At 39.6% G+C, this 13,681-nt stretch overlaps 1 protein-coding gene across 8 annotated transcripts in view; it reads left to right on the forward strand.

The window, feature by feature from the left end:
• Positions 1 to 13,681, forward strand: part of SYNRG (synergin gamma) — a 43,315-nt gene that overhangs the window by 8,314 nt on the left and 21,320 nt on the right. For 4 of the 8 annotated variants that reach the window (XM_074923286.1, XM_074923285.1, XM_074923287.1 and 1 more), the window contains exons 5-12: positions 123 to 228; positions 826 to 937; positions 5,812 to 5,889; positions 6,574 to 6,770; positions 7,580 to 7,828; positions 8,669 to 8,805; positions 11,298 to 11,416; positions 11,595 to 11,657. In XM_074923286.1, the coding sequence (XP_074779387.1) occupies positions 123 to 228; positions 826 to 937; positions 5,812 to 5,889; positions 6,574 to 6,770; positions 7,580 to 7,828; positions 8,669 to 8,805; positions 11,298 to 11,416; positions 11,595 to 11,657 (1,061 nt within the window). Of the gene's footprint in view, positions 1 to 122; positions 229 to 825; positions 938 to 2,083; positions 2,384 to 3,127; positions 3,353 to 5,811; positions 5,890 to 6,573; positions 6,771 to 7,579; positions 7,829 to 8,668; positions 8,806 to 11,297; positions 11,417 to 11,594; positions 11,658 to 13,681 lie in introns of all 8 variants that reach the window. The other 4 variants (XM_074923283.1, XM_074923282.1, XM_074923284.1 and 1 more) reach the window with 3 other exon arrangements.

Consider the following 13,681-nt stretch of genomic DNA (forward strand, 5'->3'; position numbering starts at 1 on the left):
GTAGAAATGTGTGCTCCAAGCCATCTGAATTTGAGATTTGAGACAGAAGAAATGGAAAAATCAAGCAGAAGCTTGCCGTAAAAAATAATTTTTAGATTTTTTTAAAAATCATTTTGTTTCAGGAAGAGGTTTGAGCACCAGCAGAAATTCTTAGAAGAAGAAAGAAAACGGCGCCAGTTTGAAGAGCAGAAACAAAAACTGAGACTCCTAAGCAGTGTAAAACCTAAGGTATGTCCTAAATAATAAGCGCGGTGTTCCTTCTTCAGGTTTGTTTTTTTTTTAATGGGATGGTCTCTTTCAACAAGCAAATAGGTGGGGAACTTACATGAGACATCAGATTACATCTTGAAAAGCATCTGGAATAGTCAGTCCTTTACACACTCTTGGTGTAATGTAAACAAAGTCTGGTGTTGAAAATGAAATCAGCTTTTGGACAAAATAAACCAACCTGTTGTGTAACATTTGGGAACAGATTGAGTTTCTGGAATCAAGAATGTTTGGTGGCTTGTTTGTTAACTTTGCCCAAAGTTTTTGGATCCTTACGATGAGCTCAAAGGCTTCGCAAAAATACAAATACTGAGTAAGGTTTGTAATTGATCCTGTCATAAAGCTGTATCTAAAGTCTGAGAAACACTGTTATGGGGTAGTCTGCAAAATAAATGCTTTCTTAATACGGGAGTTATTGTTCATATGCTTCACTGCTGGAGAAAGAAGGGTTTAGTCTAACAGCAGGCATTTCTAATTTTTATACTGAAGAAATGTAGATATTGACAGAAAATTGAACTGTTCTGTGAATTTTTCAAAATGTGTTCTGTGGTGTTTCAGACAGGTGAAAAAAGCAGGGATGATGCTTTGGAAGCCATTAAAGGAAATTTAGATGGTTTTTCTAGAGATGCTAAAATGCACCCAACACCAGCATCACATCCAAAAAAGCCAGGTTTGTCATTTTTCTCATCTTCCAACTGAAAATAAAACTCGTAATGTTTGAAATCCTCAGCAGGGGGAACTAATTCCGCGAAGTATTTTTATTTGGTGGTACAAAGTGAGTGGATTAGCTGTTTTGTAAAATAAAGTGTCATTCTAGCAACTGTTTTCTTGGTCAGGTTATGAGGGTGAAATATTAGATACCAGCTTTTATTAGAAGACTGGAAATCTTTAAAAGAAAGCTGAATGTGCTGTGCTGAATGTGAAATACCATGGGAATTGATAATGTGTGTGTTCTTTTCTAGTCAAAGCTTTCATTAATGTTTGGCAGAGTGCTTTTGAAGCCGAGAGGTGCTATACAAGGGCTAAGAATGATCAGAACACTCTATAATGACTTCAGTGTACTCTAACACCTTACTTGTGCACCGTTGCCTGGGCATGGCCAAACCGAAGCCTTCTGTATTCTCTTCTCAGTAATTACTACATTTGTAACAATTACTACTAAAGATTTCCTGTGGGTTGTAGTATAGTTTGTTCTGTGTCTAGCCTGCAACAAAGCTTATCAAGACAAGCTTTTTCCTATATAAAATCTTCATCTCTAGTGTGGATTTGCTCTTTGATAATTTTGAAGTTACAGGTGGTTTCTGACAACTTTCCATCGTCATTTCTGTTAAAATGGGTAACCATGGAGGAGATCAAACAGCAGATTGTCTAAACGAGTACACATTTCTTACATATCTTATGATACATTATTTAGCTTTTGAGGATAAAACACTCCTTTGAGGGAGAATGTCCCTCCGTGCACACCCTCATTGTATCCAGTTTGAACTATTACTCCTTGATTTGTTTTGACCCAGTCTGTTTAAAACAAACAGAATACTTCCATAGCCAGTGTAAGGAATTGAGCTTCACTCAAAAGTGTTTACATCATAAAAATCTGGGAGAGAAGATGCACAGTTGGAAGTGGCTGCTCAGTTTTACCTTACGTGTTGGTTATACTGACAATAACAACTCTTCACGTCTCTCAAAATAATGCATCCTCAGCTGTTTCCCCTCACCCATTTGCTGTGTATACCTAGGATTTGCCCCTCTCCCCGCCTTTCCACCCCTGAACCTTTCTCCTCATCACTTTGCATTGTGTGTTCATTCCATTTTACAGATCATCCCACACCATCCCATTCTGCTGTATCTGTTTCCCACTCTGCTTTTCTCGATGATGAAGAATTTAGTGACTTTATACAAGGGCCCGTTGAAATCCCCAAACTGGTGCCTCAACCCACCTCTCAGCCTTTTCAGCCTTTCCATTCTGCTACTGAGGCTGGGCAGCTGCCTTCAGAAAAGGCTGTGGTCCAACCTCTCCCTCCAGCCCAGCCTCCAGTGTTATCCATCCTGCATGGTACAACTGGGCAGGTTCCCTATTTTCCTACCTCTGCATCTTCACCCAATATCCATAAAACAGGTAACTCTAAAGTATATTTTTTTTTACACGTCACTTTCTGTCATAGAGCTACGCAGAGTCTTTACTTATTTTGTTGGGGTTTTCTTCAGTCTGTCTGAAAGAAGTAACATATAGGCAATTAAGCAGAAACCTGCTGATCCATGGGAAAAGATGATTGAAGTCCTCTTCTTCCTTCCCTTAGAACCACACCGTAAAAGCAAATCACATGTGGATCCAAAGATTGCTAAATGTGCACATGGCTGATCTTAAGTGGATTAAGTCTTGTGTGCTAGTGTCTTCGTAAGTCTGTGGGATAGAAAAAGATAACAGCTGAGATGGTGGTGTAAAAAATAACTAATATGTTCGTGTGGAGCACTTGTGTGCTTCCTCCCTTGGAGGCTAAATGGATGTTGGTGAGATTAACGTGAAGAATTTTGCAGATATAAGTAGATACTGCACACTTCTGCTACCGATGCCTAGATGATTGTGCAACGATAATCCTAATACGGAAAATAGTTTCATGTATTCCTTCTCCTGTCTGTTGCTTTTTGTTTGTTGAACTGGTTGTGTATGCATGGTAAGTAAAGGGCAGAATCGTGCTATAAAAGTGTTTGAACAGGGTGGTGCTATTGGTCTGAGCTGGGACAGATACTCCTCTTGATAACTCACCAGTGGTACCAGTAATACTCTTCCTTTGAAAGTGTGGAATTGCTATTTTGGTTCTTAATAACAAAATATAAATAATTCCTCCTGCTCTTTATTCAGGCTCTTCCTTGGAGGAGAAAATCTTAAATAATGGCTCAAATGAACCTGAACAAGAGCAAAGCAAACTTAAAACATCTGAAGTTGGGCGCAAAGCCTCGGCTGCGAGCCAAGTTCATCCCAGTCTAACCATCAGTGACTGGGATGTTGTAGGTGGACATGAAAGTGGTACCACTGCTGCAGAGGTGCACAAGGCTTCAGAACAAAACATAGCAGTTGAAGAGTGTGGTGAGCAAATGAAACATTTGACGGAATTTAAATCTAATAAAATGCTGCTTGAATGCTAACACTCTGTACACTAATTCTAAGGCAAATCCTGCATAATTTTGCTCTGAACGCCTGCTTGAATAATATGTCAGTGCCTCCTGCTCCTTGCTAAAAGTGTAACAACTACGATTTTGCTCTGAACTTTTTCCACGTGAGTTTACTGCTGTAATCACTTTTAACATTTTTGTTTAAGCAGGTTTGCTGTTTTAAAATATTCTATCCTCTTTCTTGGGGGGAAAAAAAAAGATGTGCTCTCTAAAAATTATTTTTTTTTTAGTTATTTAAGGAAATTTTTTACTAAAGATGGTCAATGTCATGGTGGGTTTTCATCATTTAACTTTGAGGGGATAAAATCTTGCTAGGCTAAAACTCTTAGCTAGTCAATACTTGTTTCCTAGACAGCTTGCCCCTCATGTGTTATGTCTAAAACTCTCTGAGCTTTAGGGATCAAAATTTAAAAAGCTGCACTAGGTGAAAACTTTAAGCAAGCTTTAGTTCCAATTTGGATTTTATTAAAGCTGACTATTGACTGTTTGGTTTTGCTTTATTCCAGTCAAAAATAGATGCAAGGGTCTCTGGTGCACCTTGATTAGTTCTCTGATGTTGTACTCGGGTTACATGAAACAGGGGCTCCACTGTAGTCAAGTATGATAAAATGCATGTAGTCTTTTGTGTAATCTCACTTTACGGGGAGGTGAGAGGAGATGGAGAAGGGGGAGAAGGCTTCTGGTCTGTAGATAATTAAATTGGGCACTTTCCCAAGCAGGTATTTCTTTCCTACAAGTACTGTAACTTTTTATTGCTAAGCTCATGTGTTCCTTTCCTCAGTCATTGGGTATGTTGGATTCAAGTGTTTTCCAATATAGCTAGAAAACATTATTGGATGAAATTAAATGGTCTGAGTGAACATTCTTAAAGCCCCTCTACTTATTGTAATACACAGTAAATTGCTAAAAGTGACTTAACTTTAAAGAATAGACAGCATGAAATAGGAGCTATTCATTTATTCATCGTTCAGTCAGTTGCATTGTTCCTTTTGTACAAATCCAATGCAACCTGATGCCTGACTTAAAAAAAAAAGGGTGGGGACGACACAGAGTGAGACAGGAAACTGCCTTCCTTTAGGAGTGTGAGACAGAACAAGTTTAAATACAGGCTGCAGATGAAGGTGGCGTTGGAAGTGATTATGTAGAGCAACAATAGTTAAGAATAGTTCCCCGTGTTGTTAAGGGTGCTTTGAAGGGTGAGCTGAAATACTTTGTGAGGAACAGAAGTTTAGTAGTTAAGTGATAATGCTGAAAAATGGCAGACCCTTAGTCACCTGGGTATTATCAAAGTTTTAAGTAAGACTCTCCTATCTATCAACTAAATATGGCTGCAGATTCCTTTTCACTTCTCAAATTATTTGATTTTTAAAGGGCTGAATTTTGTCAGAGAGATTCAAAGTTGAGAAGCCAGAACAGGTAGGATGCAGAAGTGTATGGAGGGGTGGTTAAAGCTGAAGAATAATGAGACTGGAGGAAGTAGCAAATTTATTTTACTTGGCTGGTGAAGTGGAAGGAATTGCTTATATTAAAGTGTACTTGGAGTTGTGGGATGATTAGAAATTAGACTGCAGTCAGGAGAGAATCCATGTGGAAGATGAGGAGATGCAAGGGCACTGCAAAAGACAATGAAATCTGAAATGCTCCTGATTTTTATCAGACCTTCATTCGATGAGCATAAAATCTGCTCAGGGAGACCAGATAGGAAGTAAAACCATGAGCCTGAGGGGAAGAGTCCACACAGTGGAGAAGGAAATATCCAGTTTGCAGGGAGTAGAGTGTGGCAGATCGTGCTGTGGAAGCCTGTAGTAGTGAAGGCAGCTGGGATGTCCCCTGGATCTGAAGACTGGGAGCACTGGGGCAGTGGATACGTTTTTGTGAACGCAGGATAAGGTCTTGCTGAGATTCAGTCTAATGGGCTGTTTGTGGATTTCCCTGATCAGGATGTTCTGCTGGAACACCGTGGTTCTTATGGTAGGTATGAATTTATTTATTCCACAAGTAGCCCTAATAGCATATAGTTGATGGGAAGACTAAATTTGATAAGGCTCAGCTATGAAATTTTGAGAGGCAGTGAGACTTGAGCTTCTGTACAACTAGAAATTAAGAGGGAGGCAGATGAGGAGCTCCTTATTTCATTATATAGTTAACTATTTTCTTGCTGTTACTGCCAAATCATTCCGGTTATTATGTTGAAATATATACTCCTGCAGTAGCTGGTTTTCCTCTGAGCACAGTGATTCCTACCTGAAATCTTTGCCTGAAATGCTAAATGCTGCTGACCAGCTGTGATCTAGTCTCTAAGATGTTTATGCTCTGAATCGGTATATCCTAATACAACTCTCTGTCTTTTTTTACTGCATGGAACACGTTTAGGCGTTGGAGTGTTCCCTTCACAGGACCCAATTCAGCAAATGATGCCTCCTTGGATTTACAACGATAGCTTGGTCCCAGGTAAACAAGAAAGTGGGCGTTTAGCCAAGGGGGCAACGTGAGGTCTGAACGAAGGTGTGCCATTTATTGATCAAAGCATTATTCTTCAGTCATCAAATGAATCCCGTGTCTTTGATATGTTACATATTTATGGTGGCTTTATCTGCATTTGAAGAAGCATAGGTTTTATACGAGCACGATAAATGTCTAATCTAGAATTTGTTATGACAGCAGATTATGCTAGTAGAGGTTGCATCACTGATAACACTGCTTCATGGGTAGCCTGGTTTTTGGCATGTCTTATAATTAAGCAGGCTCATTTCATAAGAGTATTTATCTTATATATGCAAATAACAAGTAAATAGAAAATTACATGCTGTAGTAAGTATTGATTACTCTGAGGTTTAAATACATAAAGCTGTTATAACTATCTTTTTGTAGGGATTATCCTGCAATTTCATTGAAGAAGCATGTTTTGAAATGGAGCACTGAGTGTATTTTATATAAAATATTTCTTCGCTTGTGTTAAACTTGTCTGTAAAGACCATTCAGTAACACATTTAGATGAAACATGATGATACGATACAATGCCAGAATGCACTTTGAGTGTTATTAATGCTGAGTTTGAGACAAAATAGAGAAGACATCTTAAATTCGCTTGAAAACAGCAGTTGTCACTGTCTAATTCTGGCTCCCTCTTAACAGACTTGTACAAGAAAATTTTAGAAACCACTTTGACTCCTGCTGGAATAGATACAGCTAAACTCTATCCCATACTGATGTCGTCTGGATTGCCCAGAGAGACCCTGGGGCAGATATGGGCTTTAGCCAACCGCACGACCCCGGGGAAGCTGACCAAGGAGGAGCTCTACGCTGTCCTGGCGATGGTAGCAGTCACCCAGGTACGGCTGGCGCCGGGGAGGCGAGCGCGGATCGCTTCGCTCACCTGCTCTGGGTTCTGTGTTAGCACAACTGGCTGCTGTAGCACACTGGTAGTAAAATACTACTTCTGTTGGAAGTCCAGAGGAGAAACTCCCCTTGTAACTTCAGTGGGATTATAATTTTGTCCCCTGCAGTTACATTTCGGTTAATCCTTTCTTTAGTGTCAGCTGATAGTTCTTAGATATATCTACCAAACACACTTACGTGTATTTCTAGTAGAAAATACTGGTGGTTTTTCTTCTGTTGCACGTGCATCTGTTTTCCTTAAACTGTATGGTTCCTGTATCTCTAGTCTGCGAAGAGCTAGACTTGCTACCTCTCTCCTGAACCAGTGGAGTGTTAGTTTTAGGTTTCTATTCTTTGTCAGTGTCATCTCTTACCAGTTTGTGTCTGGATACTTGTCTGAAAACTAAGGCGAGTGTCTCAAGTGAGGAAGATTGAAGCTGAGGTACCCTGTGGGAGTGGTGGGCAGGATGGCAGAGTGCACACCAGGTGTAGCTCTGCCTCCTGTGTTGGTGAACACTGAGCCTCTGCCCACCCAGGCGGGTAACGTGAGCCTCGCTGTGACTCCAGCAGTCAGGGTGGCAGTCACTTACTGAGGTTCCTGATAGCATGTTTTGCTTTGGAAGGTTTACTTGAAGCTTGACAAGTCCCCTGCCCTTCCATGATTTCAATAATACAAGCTAGAAACCAGAACTGAGACCGCAGTAAGCCTTTCTGTTGATGTGGACACGTGTATATGGTTGTCTTTGCTTTTCTGCCTTTGCAGAGAGGAATCCCTGCAGTGAGTCCTGACGTGTTAAACCAGTTTCCAGCTGCCCCCGTTCCTACTTTAACCGGCTTTCCACTGCCGCTGCCTGCGGCGGTGAGCCCGCAGCCCCTGCTGCCCTCCGCGCCGCCGGTCTCCGTGCCTCTCAGCATCGGGCCGGCCGTGATGGGGATGAGCATCACGGCACCGGCGGGCGGAGCTGCAGGACAGCCTTCCGGAGGCTTCGGGCCGCCCTACCCGCCCAGCCAGGTTAGCTGCCTCTTCTTGCCTGTCAAATCTCCCTTCTCCCAGAAAGACAATGAGCCCGGCTCCTTTAACGCTGTGTAGTGGCCACAGGCTTTAAGTAAACACTAAAAACGAGCTGAAATCTGACCCGTGACATCTGAAAACATGAAGTCACGCTGCTAAGGATGTGCTTTTATTTTTCCTGTTTCTTTCTGGTGGCATTAGAAGAGGTACAAAAACGTTCTCCATGACAAACTAGTTGCATCGAAGGGGGATTTCAGTTGTAGTTAGGATTTTGTAATGCATGTAAAATGGAGTTTTAGGTTAAACTACACAGCAGACTCTAGTAGCTGGTAAAATAAGTCTGAGTTTTCAGGAGAAGCTGAGAGCTATGAAAATCTCTGGTTTACAGCACTGTAAGTCATGTGGGGGATAAATTTTGCTATTTGCAAATATGGTTCAGCCTTCTTTGGAAAATATTTATTCTGATGCTTTTGCTGTGTCTATGGATTTTAAATTGTTGACTGACGTAAATCATCAATATTTGTTGTGTATTAAAAGATAACATGGCTGTGATCAAGAATACATTTAATGTGAAAGTAGAGTTCCTTATTCACCTGTTCTTTAGGCATACTACACCTAGTATGTAGTCCTGTACACTTTGTGTGTGTTTTGAGTTGCAGGTGAAGTGGAAACACTGACCGTGCTAATTTTGCATGCCAGCGTGGAAAGGATTTTTCCTTCTTTTTTTGCCTTTTTTTTTCCCCCCTCTTGAGTCAGTCAGCTACTCTGAACTGCTTTCACGCCATATGACAATTTAAAAAGACAGCAGCGTAGCAATTGACATTGTTGTTTCTAATTCAGGTAGTAAAAGCAGAAGATGATGACTTCCAGGAGTTTCAAGATGCTTCAAAGTCTGGCTCCCTGGATGACTCTTTCACTGATTTTCAGGGGGATGTAGCTGGCTCCTCCAAAGCAGCCAGTTCACAGCACCGGAGCAGGTAGCAGATCCTTGATTTCCACTCCTTCAGTATTTTAGAACTCTTTTTAAGAAATGAAATGTTTTCCTCTCTTGTGGGTAGCTTTCCAGCCTGTAATTTTCTTCTGTCACCTGACGTCTACTCTGACAGTTTCTTTTGAAGGTTGTTAGAAGTACAATTAGGCTTTCTGAATCAAAAATGACATTTGATGTGCCATAGGTGGTTGGCCGTTCTTTAGCATTCTAGTCACCACGCTGAGGTAAATTGCGTTTACAAGGTTTGGGGATGGGTTTTCAAGTGTTTACGCTACTGCCCAGGCAATTGAAAGTTACTTCATACTGTGCATTCAGGCAAAAATCTTACGTAAAGCTATTCAGAAAAAATACACTGGGGCAGAGGAGTTCTGCATTCAGTGCTGTGTGCTTCCATTAGAAGTATGACCCTGTGTTTGTTGGAGATGATAGAAACCATTTGCTGACATCAAGGGCTTTCTTCAGGCCCTGAATACAGACCCCAAAATTCATGCAAGAGCACAACATTGTACTCTTAATGACTGAGAACTCCAGTGGACGGGGTTTTTGTTATTTCTATTGTTTCTCTGGCCAGTGCTTAAACTTTTGATAACTGACTATAAATCTCAGTTGAAATCTCATTCAGACTTCAGCAATCTTGGCTTTTCGTTTGGGAGACTGCCAAAATGTAATTCCAGTTCAGGCTCATTTTGTATAACAAAATAAGTAAGCATGTTTACTCCCTTTCAGAGTTGACAATTAATCTTTCAAAGTCCTGTGATTACAAAATTTCAGTGTTGTTTCCTTTTGCTGCACATGGCAAACTTTCATGTACCTCCCAGGTGTCTAATTGTAGACATACAAATTTTCTGTGTATCGAAGTGACTGTTCTCAGCTGCAAATAGAACTGGTGCTTTCCAGGTGAGCAGCATTTACCAGTTGCTCCCTCAACAGTGACGTCAAATGGGAATACTAAACCAAACTGTTCTGTTACACTGTGCCTAACGGAATTGCATGGAGAAATTAAATTTTGCTGATGTAACTCAATGCCACATACATCTGAAGATGCTCTATTTTAAGTATATCTTCATTTGTGGTAGACATCATTCTGCAATTAAAGCTGTTCTGCTGCTGAAAGTTTTAACAGAAATATTGTTTGTAAATTCCACAGGGGGAAGCAGGGGATCGTTAAAAAAAATTTTTGATTTTTTTTTTTAAAAAAATGGTGTTTCTTTTTCACTGCAGCAGTTCTCTTTATTCAGCTGTAAAAGCATTCAGTTTTGAACAGAACGTTACAATGAGCTATAATCTAATTGCTTATGGAGCTTTATTTAAAAAAAAAAGCCATCTGTAGAGTACAGATGATTAACCATTACATTTGCCAAGATTGCATATCTAATAGCCTGGTTTGCAGTGATGTGAAATTTAATTATATTACCCTAAGCTATATTTTTTTGACATTGCACTGTCTGTCTGCAAGCATCACAGACCATCATTAGCACGTGTGTGCAAGTGCTGGGTTTGTACAGTTGCTTGTAGGCTGCTGATAAGGAGATTTAAATGGCTCTGGAAAGATTCTTCCTTCAGGCCAAGGAATGCCATAGAAATTCATTCACGTTTTCAATGTGCATAGGATTGAATGACATAAACGAGAGGTAAAACGCATCATTCATATGTAAAGGATGTTGTTCTGTAGAGCTGCCAAGGTCTGATAAGGGGGCTTGTGTGGAGGGCGAGCAGAGCTCTCGCAGAACGTCTGCTAAATTATACAGCAGTTGCTAACACGGTGTTAGGTTATTATGGCAGTTTTACTATATAGAGCGTGTTTATGTGCAAAAAGATTTGCTTGTGTAACAGTGGGCTAATCCTTATTTTGCTAATTAGATAGCTACCTGAACTCGCTGGTTTGCACTGACAGAAATTCAAAATTATCCTTTTGAACAGCGGTGTCGCTTTATTCTCTTAATTTTTCAATATGTAATGAAATATAATCAAAAGTAGGTAAGCTGAAAGTATGGAGCTGACAATATCTCCTGCAGTTTTAACTCTTTACCATATGTAGTTTATCAGGGAGAATCATCCTTACGCTGCCCTGGGCAAAGTGAGAGATTAAAGTGCTTTCAGGTCTGTGTCAGTGTGCATGTTCTCTCCTGGGCCAGGAATTCCTGTGGTGTAAAGTTCTGGAGTGTTTTGTTCATGTTCTGATACAAATTAAAATCGAGAAGGTTGAAAATTGACTTGGAGCCTAAAGAAATACAATTAGGTGAGATAAAGTGCGAATTCACCCATCAGTTAGGCAGCTGCCTGTTTCCATGCTCTTACTCTTAATAAGTATTGAGGTAGTTTACATCAGGTTCTTGATTAAGCACTCTAGGGTACAAGCTTAGCTTGAGTGTTTGGAACTGTGCAGTCGTAGTAAGAGGCTCCTTTAAGTAAAACCTGGAAATGTAGATTTCTTCTGGATAAATTAAGGAACTTTGCCTTTATCTCTTTTGTTTTTAGTGTTCCTTCTTTACTAATGCCACTCCCAGGTAATAAGACACTCTCCTCAACTGATAAGTATGCTGTGTTTAAAGGAATTACAGCTGAGAAGCCTTCTGAAAGTACAGCTACTTTTGGAGGTAAAAGGAAAAATATACAACCGCTATGAACAATTTATTGTAATATTTCATATATCTTGGTTTTGGCACTGATAAGATATTAATATTTAAAAATCAGAGCAATTATGCCACTATAAAATTTACTATATGAATTCATAACATCTTTATGTAAACGTTTTTCTTTTCTCATATTCACTAGATGGTGGAGACAAGTATAGTGCTTTCCGTGAGTTAGAACAGCCGTCAGAGAGCAAATACTTAGGTAAGCAGTATGTTTTTTGAAGCTGTTTTAACATATTTTCTTGGTGTTTTTTTAGTAGTTCTCTATGAGCTGCAGAATTTTCATTGCTAGAATTGTAGAATAATGGTGCTTCTGCTTCTCTAAACAACTTAGCAGGAAGTATCCTGAAAAAAGATGCAATATATTATTGGAACAATCTGCAAATCTTGTATTTCTAGAAGATTGGCATCTCTTCTGGGTGCTTCTGAGCTTTATTTTAAAATGATGTGATTGGAATTTGTTCATTTTAAGGAAGGAATCATGTATTTTTAGAAGATAGAATAAGATGCTTCTGGACAAAATTGCAACTTTTTCCTATTGTTAGGGCAGAATTTAAACTTTTCATGTCTCTGGTGCTCTAAGAATAAATCTGATCACTTATTTTGAAACTTGTGTTTCACTGTTTTTGACTGGGAAAAGTAAAACCTAGTTGGCATCTGAAGTATAACATCTGTGTAATTACAAAAGCAGAGTCTCCCTCAGCCTTTTGCAGAACCATCTATGTCAAACTCACTTATGTAACGTAAGTGGTTATCTCATCTTTTTAATCAAAGGGGGGTGAAAAATCTCAAATTCCTACTGACTTTCATACATTATCGGTGGGCAGATCAGAAGATAAATGTATTGCTAACTTAACCTGCGTTCCACAGAGTTATGTTATAGCCAGCATTTTGTTTGATTACTAGAGAACAACTTTAGATTCTAGGGTACAACTGCTTACCTGAGTTCACTCCTCCTTATTTCTCAAAGATAGAATTCTTTTTTTCAGACACTGAGTTCCTGAAACTCCTGTAATGTTTTGTGAGATTCTCACGCTCAATACCTTTTCAGGATTAAATGCATGCAATGAAACGAAATAATATTTTATCTCTTGATGTACATGTTCTAAAATAGAGAAAACTACTATATTTGCCAGCTATCCAGGTCTGACCACTCTTAACCCTTTCACCAGCTTACATTTCTAATGGAAAAGTTTGCAATTCATCAGTAAGTTTAGTTTGCTGTGATGTTTTAGTTTTGATCAATAAATAGCAATTTCATGAATATTTGTCTTGTTGCTGGTCCAAGTGAGTTGATTTGGAGGGGAGGGAGAATGGAAGAATATGTCAGGTAGAGTCGTGGTCCTTTTTTACCATTATAAAGAGTAGTATTTTAAGTCTTAGTTAAACTGATTTAAAGTATAACACTGTGTGGTAGCTAAGAATTAAATGTTAATGGTGTGCTTCTAAAATAGAACAAAAGCTGTTTATTGGACACTTGTCTTAAAGTATACATCAATACTTTAAAATTACAAGTAGTCTAAGTATGGACATGCTGGTGAATGGGTTAAACAACTCAACATATTTTCATGTTCAAAAGAAATTGCTTTATAAAAAAAGAATTGTGTATGAACAGGAAGAAACTTACAAAATTAGTACACCAAAATATTTAATGTAAATTCAATGAAAACGTTGTTACCTGATGTTTAATCAGGTTTAAATTACAATCCTTACATAGCACGATCTTACATTCAGTAGGCAGGTGAACTAGAGATCTCCACATCTCATGATTAATCATGCTCACTTGCACGTGACCCAAGCTTCTCAGTAAAACTGGAATCAGTCTCAGCAGAAGCTAGAAGATGCCTGGGCTATAGTGCATTTACTGAAGTTCTGATCCCTTAACGCTACGGTATGTGTAGGTGAATCTGGCAGAAGGAAAACACGATGGGTTAAAACGAGAACTTAAAAATGTTCTAAAGCAACACGTTTGTGTTATTTCCTGTTTGGGCCTGTGTCTCTTCTGCCTGTTGGTTCCCCGCTGTGCCCGGGTGGGCAGGCTCGTTGGCTGTGTGCCTCCTGTTAAGCGAGCCTTTTTCAGAAGTACCTTCAGCCACCAGGCAAGTCTGGTTTGGTTGATCTCTCCTCTGTTCCCCTTTCAGCTTATCAGCAGGGTTGCTTTTGTCTCAACTCTCTGCTGACACCCCATGAGGCAACTGCATTTGGGCAACATTTCGAAGGGAGGCG

Source organism: Athene noctua, chromosome 19 (assembly GCF_965140245.1).
Source record: "Athene noctua chromosome 19, bAthNoc1.hap1.1, whole genome shotgun sequence".
Classification (NCBI taxonomy): Eukaryota; Metazoa; Chordata; class Aves; order Strigiformes; family Strigidae; genus Athene; species Athene noctua.